This window comes from Myiozetetes cayanensis, unplaced genomic scaffold (genome assembly GCF_022539395.1).
Source record: "Myiozetetes cayanensis isolate MyiCay16 unplaced genomic scaffold, myiCay2020 scf12, whole genome shotgun sequence".
Classification (NCBI taxonomy): domain Eukaryota; kingdom Metazoa; phylum Chordata; class Aves; order Passeriformes; family Tyrannidae; genus Myiozetetes; species Myiozetetes cayanensis.
In genome coordinates, this window is record NW_026086826.1 from 16,776,647 (window position 1) to 16,789,664 (window position 13,018).

Sequence of the window (13,018 nt, forward strand, 5' to 3'; positions counted from 1 at the left end):
ACACAACCCTCACGCTGCTGGTTATGGGGTGGCTGGAAGCACAAAATGCAGCTTCACAGACGGAAAATCCCGAGCAAACCCCCCCGTGGCTGCGAGTCGCGGAGAAGCTGCGGATGAGGAGCCGAGCGCCAACCGCGCGCCCCGCTGCGGGAACCCACTACCACCGGAACAGAGGGGAGGGCGCCCGGAGCAGCTGCCGGCGGCAGCAGCCGGGCCGAAGGGCGAGCGGTGCCGGGCGGGGCAGCCCCCGGGCTGACGGACGGACAGACGGACGGACGGACCGAGGGCCCCTCGCCGGCCCCGCCGCCCGCACGTGGCCCCGCGCCGCTTCCGGCGCCCGCGGCGCGCGGCGGAAGCTGTTCCGGCTTCCGGCGGAAGCGCCGTCCCCGCAGGTTGAGCCGGAGCCGGAGCGTTTCCGCCTCGCGGCCGCCGCTCCGCCGGGACGGGCCGGGGAGCTCAGCTCGGGGGAGCGCAGCACGGCTCCGGCCAGCCCAGCTTGGCACAGCCAGCTTAGCTCAGCCCAGCCCAGCCGAGCCCCCCGCGGGCCGTTCGGCCGCTCGCCTCCCCTCAGCGCGGTCATAAGGCGGCGGCGCCGGCGCCCGAAGGATGTGTCGGAGGCGGCAGTGGCAGGCGCCGCGGCCGAGGGAGCCCTGAGCCCGAGCAGCGCCTCCCGGCCCCGCCACCCCGGCCCGGCAGCGACCCCCGGCCCGGCCCCCGCGCCCTCCGCCCCTCCCCGGCGTCGCCCCCGCCGGGCCCCGCGCCCTGGAGCCCCGCTGAGCGCAGCCCCGGAGCCCCCGCAGCCAGGATGGCCTCGTCGTCCGGCAACGACGACGACCTCACCATCCCCAGGGCTGCCATCAACAAGATGATCAAAGAGACGCTGCCCAACGTCCGCGTGGCGAACGACGCCCGGGAGCTGGTGGTCAACTGCTGCACTGAGTTCATCCACCTCATCTCCTCCGAGGCCAACGAGATCTGCAACAAATCGGAGAAGAAAACCATCTCCCCCGAGCATGTCATACAAGGTGAGCTCCCGCAGGCGCCGTCCTGCCGCCGGCCCGGGCACCTGTGAACCGCCCTCTGCCCCGCGCTGCTCTTCCCTCTCCGGTCGCTCGTAGCTGTGTAGGAGACAAAAGGCAGGGGCTCGTCAGGCTCTGGAGGAAAGGCGGGTGTTTCCCGGCTCGCCGGTCGCACCGCACGGCAGGCTGTCTTTGTGCGGCCGGAGCGGCTGCTGCGTGTGCTCAGCACCAGCTCTGGTTCTGTGGTTCGGAGAAGCCCGTGGTGCTCCGAGTGAAGTCACCAAATCTCTTGCTCTTTTTCGTCCCTGTGAAACGAGGTCTGCTTTTTCGAATGGATATGCAGCATGTTTTAAGACCCTGAATGTATTAAATGTGCTTCCAATTGGAGATTAATTGAGTATGTGGGGCCCAGGCTTTAATCTGTGGTAGTTCTGTCTGGAACCTCTGAAGAATGTAATATTTCTCTAGGGCTGTCTTTACAGTCTGGTTGTTTAATGCCAAATGTTTGTATCTGTCGCAGAAAGCATTTAAACGTGACCTGTGCCCTTTTATCTTTTTCTGCTGTTGACTTTCACTTCCCCTTGCTCGAATAAAAGGCGAGTTCTCTCTGGGTCTCATTTGCTTTGTCTTTTAAACTCTGCTGCAAACAGGGAGTTTTCTTGCCTCATCCTGAAGTCTTCATCGGGCACCTTTTGTCAGGACTTACTCACTTTGCCTTGAGACAAGGCTGATACCCCTGTCTGCTGCAAACAGATTTACAGCAGCAATAGATAGTGCAGGAGTACTTTGTGCCTAGTAGAGATGCTAACAGTAGCATTTGTAGTAGAGCTATTTTCAGGACTGTGATGGTATCAGGTTAGTTTTAAAAAGGTTGTTAATTTGGTTGTTTTTTAGTAATAATTTGCTGTTTGAAACAAAAAAATTAAAGTCTGTCAGCTTGCTCACCAGAAGAGGTTCAAGTACTTGACTGGAGTATGAGCAGTAAGAGAAAATATATAGCATGTATGAGCTTTAATATGAAATAAAATACATGTAAACTTGAAAGCTTAGCGAAGTAACTCCCTCACAGAAGCTTAGGATGTGAAGAGCAAAACCTGTGCTTGCACATGGAAGCACACTTTGGGTGTAATGCTCTTTAATACATGGATAGTTTCTTCAAGTCATCATGAAAACAATTGAGCTTAGTTCTTAATGCAGGAATAGACATGGTGTTTAATGCTGAGGACAACAAAGAAAGTGTTTTGTGCCCAGTAGTGGTTGGTGGTTCTTAGAAAAGATTTCACCTGTTGTTGGCCTAGGGTTAGTCTAGGTTTTTTGGAAAACAAATTGAAACTGTGTGTTCATACCATCATCAGGTAGACCCATACCAAGAATTTCACTGGGTTCCATGTCTTTGTGTTGGGAAAAGTTATCTTTGTTTTCAAGTTGGGAAAAGTTATTTTCAAATTAAATCTATACTTTTTAGCCAAATATTGCATATACTTTGGAGATGTATCCATTTTTGCAGTGCTCTAGAGATAGTAGGAGTTGTTCCAGTCTTTAGGGAGGTGTATGTGCTCCTAGCTCCTTTCAGGTGCTGGTCGGTTGGCAGGTGATCCTTCTGTGAGGTATGAGGGTTTAGATTGATTGCCATTTTTGGAAACATTATGTTTATATAGGTAGAGTATTTCAGCATTTTCATCCATCTTTGTACCTTCTAAATACTTGCTGTGTTGACTCTCAGTGTAGCTCCATGACAACGATGTTAACAAATTAGGTAATTGAAATGTGTTGGTTGTGGCTATCCATGTATCTTGTTCCTTTTGAATGCTTAGAGGTAAAATGAGGCTAATGGCCATTTTGAGAATTTGGGAGGGCGCAAGGTTTCCTTTCAGATGAGTTTGCTGGTCTGACTGGAGCTGTAAACAAGAAGGTACTAGGTAGGAAACAAGAAATGGGAAGGGTATTTCATTTGGAAGGAGGAAAGAGAAACAGGCACTCTGCAGTTGGTGACATCTGCCTTCGGACTGTATGGGAGGTGATGTGGAACTGCTCCAGTGTGTCCTGACGGTACTCACGTGTTTGCAGCACTGGTGCTTAGGACACCCCTTCCTTTGCTGCACTACTAAATGACTGTATGGCCGTGTGCTGAGCAAGAACTCTTTCCCCCTGCCCGTGGGTTGTGTTTCAGATGGATGAGGTCCCTGCTGTGTTTTATTGTGTGGTAGCACGAACGCTTGACTGGCACAGGGCTGTCAGCAGCACAGGGAAAGGAAAGCAGAGGCTTCCTGCATCCCATGAGAGATGTGATTTGATAGATGTACTCAGACCGTGCCAAGCACTCACTACTAGGAATAAAATGCAAAAGAGCTTCCTTGGAGAGTATCCAAAGATACCAAGGCTATGTCACAGTTGTAAGTGGAGATAGTCTCCATGTTTATTGTTGAATCCCACCATCAGGAACCCAGCTGTGAGTCTGCGGCTTTAGTAACAAACGAATGTTCTTCCATCCCGGAACAGAAAATAGACTCATTTGATAGTTACAGCAGTTGTGACAAAGTAGGTTTTTTATGAAAAATTAAAATTCCATTAAATTCTGAAAATGGTGACTTGCTAAATGACCGGCTTTATGAAGTGGAGTACTTTGATTACTTGGTCTGCACAGAACTGTTGTGCAGTAAGGTAGGCTGTGAATTGATGGCAAATCCTGCAACTCCTTTTCATGGGCTGTTAGGGTACTGACAGTGTTTATGCTAGCATTTAACTTTAAAGAAATCCCACACAGCTGTTCATGTTTTGGATTTTAATTTGGAAGTTATTTTTTCTTTGAAAGGAGCAGATGAGTTAAATCTCAGATATGAATGACCTGAGTCTATAAAAAAAAGTAGTCCTAGCTGGGTGTCGCTGGTTAATCAGATCTGCACCTTCATGCAGTCTCTAAGAGTGGGAGGAAACTGGGGAAAGGATAGTTGTGATTTGGTGTTTGTAAACATGAGTTGTTTGCTGTGTTTTGGGATTGAGCTGTTTACATTTGATGTGATCATCCTGACCTCAGTAAGATACCAAATTTTCAGCAATCTGGGCAGACTGGAAGGTTTCAGACTCAGAAGATAGAAAGACATTGAGTTTTGATGGAACAGCAGCTCTGATAAGGTAGTATTCACTTGTCCCACATTTTAGCACCATGCTGATATAAAGGGATCCATATCCTTCTGTGCATATGTTCTATAAAGCCCTGATGTGCTTCAAGAAGACAGTAAATTTGGTAAGTCATTTCACAGCCAGCAGAATTTTGGTGCAGTAGAGCTGTGATGTGTGTGTGGTTCTTCATAGCTTTGTTGTACTGAGCAGTTGTACCAATTTGTCCTGGTTATATCATGGGGGGTTATTTACTTGTGTGTGTGTGTGCATGTGCTACATTCAATACATAACTGTAAGTTCTTCCCATTCATTTATTTTCTTTTAAGGACCACTTAAAATTTTTGTAAAAACACATCTTGCTGTTAGCTTCAGACTACCAGTTCTTCATATTCTGAGGCAGCAGATTGCCAGCCCTGATCCCTGTGAATGTTCTTTTGACAAACACCTCTGTTTTTGCTCTGATGGTTTGTCTTAGTGATGTTAGACTTGTAGATTTCTTAAAATCTTATACTTTAGTTATAAAAAACTTTCCTGTACGTATTGTTTACATTTTAAAATTGAACGAGTTCTTAAATATTTGTAGTTTGTTTAGATAACCAGTTCTGGACCATGAGACATGGATTTGCCTCCTATCTGCTGAGGCTGAATTGAACAAGTTTCTGAAAGTTTTTTGGTAATTCTTCTAGAAACTGTGGGCTAATTGGAATAAGTGTTTCCCGTGTCTGTGTGTGGGCTGAGGCTGAACTGGCATACTGTCTCTGAAGCAATTTGATGATCTCTAAATCAGTTTGTCTTTTAACTTTATTTTTGAAGAAATAAGTTATGTTAATTCATTTGCCAAATGTCTGTTGAAGGGATGGTAGGGCTGCATGACTAGACAGCTGCACAGACAGCCCTGTTGAGGACAGTGTGGGAATTCTCCCTGGAGTACAGGTTGGAAGCTGAAAACTTAAAGAACACCTTTGGGTTATTGTTTAGGTTATGATACGATGACATGCTGCCATAATTATGGGTAGGAAAATGTTGCCTCCAAAATTAGTGTTAGAATATAGTCTGAGCTGGTGTAACTAAGCTTGTTTATAACCATCTCTGTTGATTGCTGTTGTGCAGTCTACTTTAGTGCTGTTTCTTGAATAGGTTGTCACATAAGGTTGAAACAAAGTAAGATAAAGGTCAAAACAACTATTGTACTGTAAACTCTGAATTGAGTAAATACTGGAAATGAAGTAGTTTTTTTATTAAACTGATACTTGTTTCTAGTGTAATTGGTGTTTGTGTAATGTCTCTGGGATATTCTGTAACAGGTTCACTCTGGGTGTGTGTGGAGGCATGTCTCAGTAAATGGTGCAGCAGGAAACCGGGCCTTTTGTCACATGTTCTACCTGGGGTTTTATAATCCTTCCTATTACCTTTGCATTCTTAAAAAATCCCTGTTGTTGCAGGATATAGCTGCATTCCAGATTTCTTTGGGCAGATAAAAGTGCAAAATTTCAGTTTCTGAATAGATTTTAGTGTGGAGATAAAAGGGTTTCTGCTGAGAAATAAAACAATAAAGAGCTTACACATAATTTTATATAACTTTATATGTGGGAAGTATGCATTTTATATATAGGAATTTAGATATTTAAAGTTAAAAGCTAAAATTGAGCCATCTAAGATATTATGAATTATTTCTACCTTAATAAAGGATCTGTGATCATTTTACATGCATCACTTTTGCTCTATTATAGGTCACTAATTTACCTTCTACTAAAGACTTGCAACAAAACTGGAAAGATAGAAGCCCTGAGAGATTAAAGGTTAACAATTCAGACAGAGAGGACTTCTTGACTGTATAAGTTCTGTTGATTCTGACAGAAGTTGGGAAAAAAGATGTCTCAAAGAATAATGCCTGTCTCCAGAAAAGTGTATCCAAAAGCCCTGAATCCTCTGCAAGCGCAGACTTCTTTGGTTGTACTTGACTAACCTTAATTTTTTTAGCCTGAAAACCTGTACTCTTGAATGGCATAGGAAAAGAGACAGGGAAAAAAGCTGTTGGATCTTTTCTAGGAACATATTTTTGTTACTAGGTGATAAAAAAGTGATCAAATGTTTTACTTTTTTTTTTTTTGCCTTTTAAATAGACAAATCGATGTGCATTATCAAAAACTTCGTAAAAAATAAACAATGTGTTTTCTTTCTTTCTTTCCAGCACTAGAAAGTTTGGGATTTGGCTCCTATATCAGTGAAGTAAAAGAAGTCTTACAAGAATGCAAAACAGTAGCACTAAAGAGAAGAAAGGCCAGTTCACGCTTGGAGAACCTCGGCATTCCGGAAGAAGAGCTACTAAGGCAGCAACAGGAATTATTTGCACAAGTAAGTAAAGCAATACTTGTAGTGATGTGGTTGGAATAATTAATGCTGCAGGTCTAGGGCCACAAAAGCGCGTGCACACCTCAAGAAGTGTCTCCTTGTGAATTGCTGTGGCATCTGAGGTGCTGTTGGCCTTGGCCTGATGGATTTGGGGAATGCGAAGCCAACAAATAAGATGCTGCTGCTTGTTCCTTCTATGATTTGGCATACAGGACTTTGTATAAGAACAGATTTTGTACTCTAGGTTTAAAAAGCATGGGGTTTTGCTGCTGTATAGGTATTTCCATGCTGCTGTAGAGAATACATTAAGAATTACTTGCCTGAGGAAATAAAAGAATGACAGCTGGTGTTCTAGGAAATTACCAGTTTTGAAGCATTAAAAAGTGAAAATAGCTTTTCTGTTTCTGACCATCAATGCACAAATGTTATTTCTTATCCTTTGAAAGAAACTTTACTCTTGGCAAGACTCTAATTGGGTGAATTCATGCATAAATTTTTAAAGAGGCAATTGAGGCATGGAAAAAGCATTTACTTGGGAATAGTACACACTCACACACACACACACATTCTCCTTCATCCCAGCTTTATCCCCGTCCAGCTTTCCCAGGTAGTTTGTGAACATCTCTCATTTTAAAGGACGAAACACCAGTTTCATTTATGTATCTTCCTACACCATCTTTCTCTCTACTATTCTCGTAGTTTGACAGGACCATTCTCTAAACTAAGAGATGGGAAAGTTATCTGGGATTTCTCTCTCCTCTTAACCAAGGCATAAGTCTAATTTTCTCAGTTTTCTTACTTTAATTTCCTCTGATGAAAATGCTTATTCAGTTAATGTCTGATTACTGTGACCTCTCCCCTTTGCTGGACTTGTATCTTGCTGAAACTGTTGTTTTTCCTATTGCAACATGCCAGCTTTAGTCTTAATTGCATGCTGAATTTTAAGACATTTAAAGTTACAGCATACCACGTAGCTATTGCCAGCATACAGTGAACTACTTATGATCAAGTCACGTGTGCCTAACTCTTGTTTGACTGTACTAACATTAGAAAGACCAATATGGCTGCTTCTGAATTTTGGCTAAGATTTACAAATAAGAGTCAGTTTGAAACCTGTTTTTTACTTACTATTTTGTTCAAATAACTCAGCATGGTGTACAAGATAAAAAAAGCATCAAGCCCAAGGTGTGTTAAGGGAGTTACTAGCTCCTGAGTAGCATTAAAAAAAAATAATAAATTAAAAATGCTGAAATTGTGGCCACCTTATGCAAGCCCCACTTTGTCTAAGGAATGACAGCTTGAAGTGTATTCTTTTAAAATTCTGTGTTACTGTGCCTTAATGTCGAAATTAAGGCAAGGCATGCCAGTTTGACAGGACTGTATAAATGATTTTTAAAAATGGTCTTTGGTAATATGGAAAATGTTTCTTAGATTCAAAGGTGGGAGTCTTATTTTTCAAAAATAGTAGCGGTGATATGCTGTTGGAGGTACTGTAATTATTTTTAGAAATAGTTACACAAGTGCATGTTTATTTATTTGTGTTAATCTTGTTAATATTCTAGAGCATGACACTAATGCTGAACTTATTGCTCCAGTTTTAAAATACCTGCCTGTTACTGTTATGAATGTTTTGACACCTGTGTCTTGCACGGTTGTGAATATTTGAACTCAGGGGAATGGCTTATCCTGATATTCATGCATGTCCATAAGTTTTTGTGCAAGACAAGGGTCTCAGTGGACTGGGGTTTTTTTTAAGGCTTCCTCACTGAGGTTGTGTGGTAAATGAGTTAAGTTTACCAGATGCTTGTAAAGCTTCTTGGTCAATACAACTCAGTGGAATTTGTGTTGTTGGTTGGTTTTTTTTGTTCCATGTTTGCCATGGCCAAGTGTTACCATTATAAATGTGGCAGGGAGGGTGGGCACTGACAGCAGGGTCCATCTGGTGTGAGGTGCTGAGCCCCTGTTCCCTGGTGCATTGTTGGGTGTCACCTGGTGGAGTGTGCAGATAACTCCATCCTAGCAGGGTCACTGGGAGCCCTGTTTATCTCCTGTGTGAGGAATGTTTGTGCCTCTCCTGTGTGCACAGATGTTGCTTGTCCTCATCTGAAACTTTACGATGTCTTAAATTGTTTTCCAGCCCTTGTAACTGTGCCACAGCTTCAAGTTTGAAACAGTAAAAAGTCTTCATTGAGAAGAGATTTCTAATTCTGTAGAAGTATTTGCTTTTACTGCTAGAACAGACTGAGGAACTGTGACAATTATAATAAGGGAAGACCCCTTTTCTTCACATTGCTAAGTAGGTAAACTGGGTTTGGTCATTTTCCAAAGCATCATCTTTTTGGCATCCTAAAGTTTGCAAAACTGTAAAAAATGTTGATGCCTTGGAAAATAATAAGAATTTTCAATGAGTGCAATAGGATTAGAAAGGAAATTTTTGCAGTCTTCATGATGACTTGTAAAACTAGAAAGGAAGACTTGAAAATTTTTAATTTTAAGAACTTTTTCGTAATTTTCACTCAAAACAGAAACTAAAGTTTTTACTTGAACACAATTGATAAGTGTACTGTTGAAATCAACAGGAGGTGCTGAAAAACAAGTGAAAAGCCTGGATTGAAAACCCAGGGTTTATCAGTTGAACTCTTTGAAATGTTTTGTCAGAATGTCTTGTATTTTACTTTACTGTAAAGGACTATGTTTCTGTAGCATAGCCATCCTGAGTCTGCATACCTGAATTTGAGAAGGCCTCTGTTTTCCAAAGATTGCTTAGCAAAGCAAGATAATGGCTTTCTTTATGTTTTTGTAATAATGTGTGCCTCTGGTACAACTGGGTGATTTTATAACTGGAAGTTTTAGTGTTTGTAATCAACAAAATGAGGCTGTTCTCATCTCTGAACTGTGGTTAAATGTTAAGTTCCCCTGAAACTGAAGTCTAAAGTTTCCATTGCTTTGCCTCACTTAAATTTTCATTAGGAAGTGGTTCAGCAGAGTCCTACAGTTAAACTTCAGTACACTGTCTTCTGTCTGTTGTTTCCATAACTGTGAGGCCTCCAAACGGTGGTGCCTTCAGAGGAAGACAGAATAGTAGCCAAGCGTCTGGGTACAAATAATGAGGGTACTTCGAGGTTTTGCTTGTACAATTAATAAAAAACTATACAAAAGAAACCTGCAGGTACAGATAAAAATGCTTTTAATGTGTTCTAAAGGTTCTTCACAAGCTCTGTATGGCCCTAACTATTAAATTCATGTCTCTAGGCTAGACAACAGCAAGCAGAACTGGCGCAGCAGGAATGGCTACAGATGCAGCAAGCAGCTCAACAGGCACAGCTCGCTGCTGCCTCAGCCAGTGCATCCAATCAGGCAGGATCCTCTCAGGATGAAGATGATGAAGATGATATCTGAAAATCACCAGCTGAGTTGTCTTACTAAGAAATACTTTTCCTGCACAACGAAAACAATGAAATGAATGCTTACCTGTAAGTTTGTATGCATCGTGGACTGGCAGTTGGTATTCTAGGGGTGTCTGCTGTTGTGTGCTGTACATGTATAAACTGTCTTTTTTTGAACTCTTGAAGAATTAAGGTTCAGTATCATATCAACTTTGGATTTTTAATGGTGTATATGGAAATTTTAGATAGCGGTGCGTCATTTATTTGATCAATAAACAGTGTTACAATAAACAACAAGTTTATAAAATATAGTGAGATTTATACAAAAACCTCTAAATCCACATTTGCATTTCTTCCCTTTTAACTAAACTATAAAATCTTACTTAGAATTTTTAATTGTTTTTGGGGGAATGGTACAGTAGACATAATCTGTTAATGGGAAAAAGCAGAGTTCAGCATAGAAGAGTCTGAATTCTTAGTTCTTTTTAAAATGGCAATAAACATTATATATGCTCGAATACCACACTGGTTAAAATTTGAAAATGATACATTTTCACCAAGGTAGGAAAAGGTATGTTTAATAGGAGTTGTACAAATTCAGTCATTTTTTTGTATAGGGGTGAAAAAAATAAACCCGTGGTTTTATGATGACATCCTTTGACAGTCCTAACTGATTATTTCTCTTCAAAGAGACTGCCTGGTTTGAAGAACTAACTCTTCTATTATTTCACTCCACTTTAATGTTAACTGTTGTTGATGATATTTCGTAGTCCAGATTTATTCATATTGTTGGAATACAAAGCTGGAACTTAATGAAACAAACCTGTTTGTTCCGCTGATGTGACTGGGAGTGATTAAGTGTTCAAGCCTAAGAAGGCAAAAGCTGACCTTAAGAGCATGCTTATCATAAAAGAGGGAATTTATTTAACTTTGATTAGTCCTTGTTGTCAGCATAATGCTAACATTCTCCAGACTAGGTTGCCACTGGATTACTAAGATACCTTGTTGAAAGACAGCAATTTCTTCACTCAGATTGGTTTGTAGGTAAGTCCAGGTTTTTGATAAACTATTCCCCACGAGTGATCAGCAATACATGAAACAGAAATGATGTACTTGTCCTTTTGATAGTTCTGTTGATTTAATGGATGAGCAGCTGTCCTTTGTGTTGAAATAAAGCACAGTAGTGTCCATTGCTGAGTTTTAATGTGTTACTTGAAGTAATACTGGCATATCTTCTGGTACACTAATCTGAGCAGACTAGAAAAGCCACTTGCATGCTGCTGTAGATGATCTCTATCTCTCTAACAACGTGGATTGTTCTATTAACTTATGTCCTCAGCAAGCTGGTCCAGTTAGAATTCTTGAGGAGGGCTGCAGCAGTCTGTTTACGTAAGGATGCAAACAGGAAATGGGGGGCCCATTTTTATATGAAGATCTGGACAAGATATAATTGGCACATACTCAGATCTCAGTCACATAGTGACTTTTGATTTAAATTTGGGATGTCTTCAGTTGCATATTGGATAAATGCATTAGTGCAGTGAAAACTCAGAAAAGTATTTGTTTGAATGTTTAAGTTTAAAAAAGAAAAACAAAACCTTTTGTGGATCCAATATGAAAGATGTTAGGCAAGGTTTGACCGAGGAAGTGGTTTTCTGTAAAGGTTTTAAGTACCAAAGGTAGAAAATCTAGTCTAGTGATACAATGTTAATGTGCAGTGTTGGCTTTTCTAATTTGTACTGTAACACCTTCACACTTTCTATTTTAAATGAGTCTTTTCCTTCTAAATAATACTAGGGATATTTTCACACCTTTCTTTTCTGATGCAGAAATCAGGTTAACATTTTACTGCATCTGGTATGTATGGTGTAATATGTTTGGATTCTTGTGACCTTTCTTTTTGGACATTCTTGTGCTTTTTCATATGCTGTATTCTTCAAGCAATAAAATTCTGATGTGTTTTTATAAAATTGCTTTTATATTTAATGAATAGTCTGTCTTCTTCATTGCATTTAAACCCAAAAAGGTTAAGGTGACTTAAACCCTGTTGTTATTTTGGCCCACTGAACAATTTTTGTGACCCGAAGTCTTTACAACCGGAGTGCTGTTGGATGGCATTCCTGTTCACCAGGGTTGTTAATGCTTGCAAACAATATTTCCGGGCTTGACCTGCTCTCTTTCTTTTGGGGAATTGCATTTTGTATATATGCATTTTTGTAATCTGACATTCTTCATCTGAGAAGTTGAACAAAAACCCTGTAGATTGTGTATCAGTTACTGAAATACTTTCACAAGGTGAAAGGCCACAGGCAGAGACTGAGGAAACAAGAATTTAATTTAATAGTCATATTTAGAGATTACTTCGCCATTCCACATCAAGTATTAAAAATGAACTCTGGCACTTAGAGGGAAAGAATCTTCACTGGTCTTTCAGCAAATGAAGAATTTTGTACTCCTGTGTAACTGTGCTTCCATGCACTGGGTGTTCAGTGAAGACAGATTTCTGAAGTTTTGGTACCCCTGATGTTTTTGGCACACCAGGTACATGGAACATAAAGTTTGGTTAGTGAACTGTATTGTTACTTTGTCTCAGAAGAAACATGTATGAGGATGTGTCTGCTTCTCAAATATTGAGTTGATGAAATTGTCTGTGGGTTTTCCTTAATTATTCTGACACTGTTTCAGAGCGCTTTCACTAAGTGACTTTCTTATAAAATCTTTCTTTCCTGTTACTTTAATAAAGTGTATATCTGCTTGATATGGTGGATGATGAATATAGTTGTATTTACTACATTGAGGTACTTTCAAAGGAGTGTCTTAAGGATTCTAAACATCAAATGCTTATAATGGTATTTGAATTTCAGTATTTACGTGTGGCAGGTTGAGTTTGGTTTTGAAACGGTGGCATTTCTACAAGAATGGAAAAAGTCCCAGAAAGCCACAAATAAAAATGATGCTCTTCAGATTTTGTAAAAGTGCCTCCATTGGGGAGGACTTATGTAATAACGTCTGTTGATCATTTTGTGTTGAAAGATTGTTGTCATTTGAAACAATGCTGAGTCACGTGACTTAATGATTGTTGTGGAACAGAAAACCCTTACTCTGAAATGTGTACCTCATTTTAGTCTCCTAGTGTTGGGT

At 41.1% G+C, this 13,018-nt stretch overlaps 1 protein-coding gene across 1 annotated transcript; it reads left to right on the plus strand.

The window, feature by feature from the left end:
* Positions 1–424: 424 nt before the first annotated feature.
* Positions 425–12,635, plus strand: DR1 (down-regulator of transcription 1). Its single transcript, XM_050306612.1, has 3 exons — positions 425–1,025; positions 6,331–6,494; positions 9,744–12,635. Exons 1-3 carry the CDS (start codon positions 806–808, stop codon positions 9,888–9,890), a joined length of 531 nt encoding a protein of 176 aa, XP_050162569.1. The 5' UTR covers positions 425–805; the 3' UTR covers positions 9,891–12,635.
* The last annotated feature ends 383 nt before the right edge of the window (positions 12,636–13,018 follow it).

Bases quoted from the DNA above. Each gene is read 5' to 3' on its own strand.
- DR1 (XM_050306612.1), top strand. From the start codon at position 806: ATGGCCTCGTCGTCCGGCAACGACGACGACCTCACCATCCCCAGGGCT. The intron at 1,026-6,330 runs GTGAGCTCCCGC...CTTTCTTTCCAG, and splicing joins CCCCGAGCATGTCATACAAG to CACTAGAAAGTTTGGGATTT. The intron at 6,495-9,743 runs GTAAGTAAAGCA...TCATGTCTCTAG, and splicing joins AACAGGAATTATTTGCACAA to GCTAGACAACAGCAAGCAGA.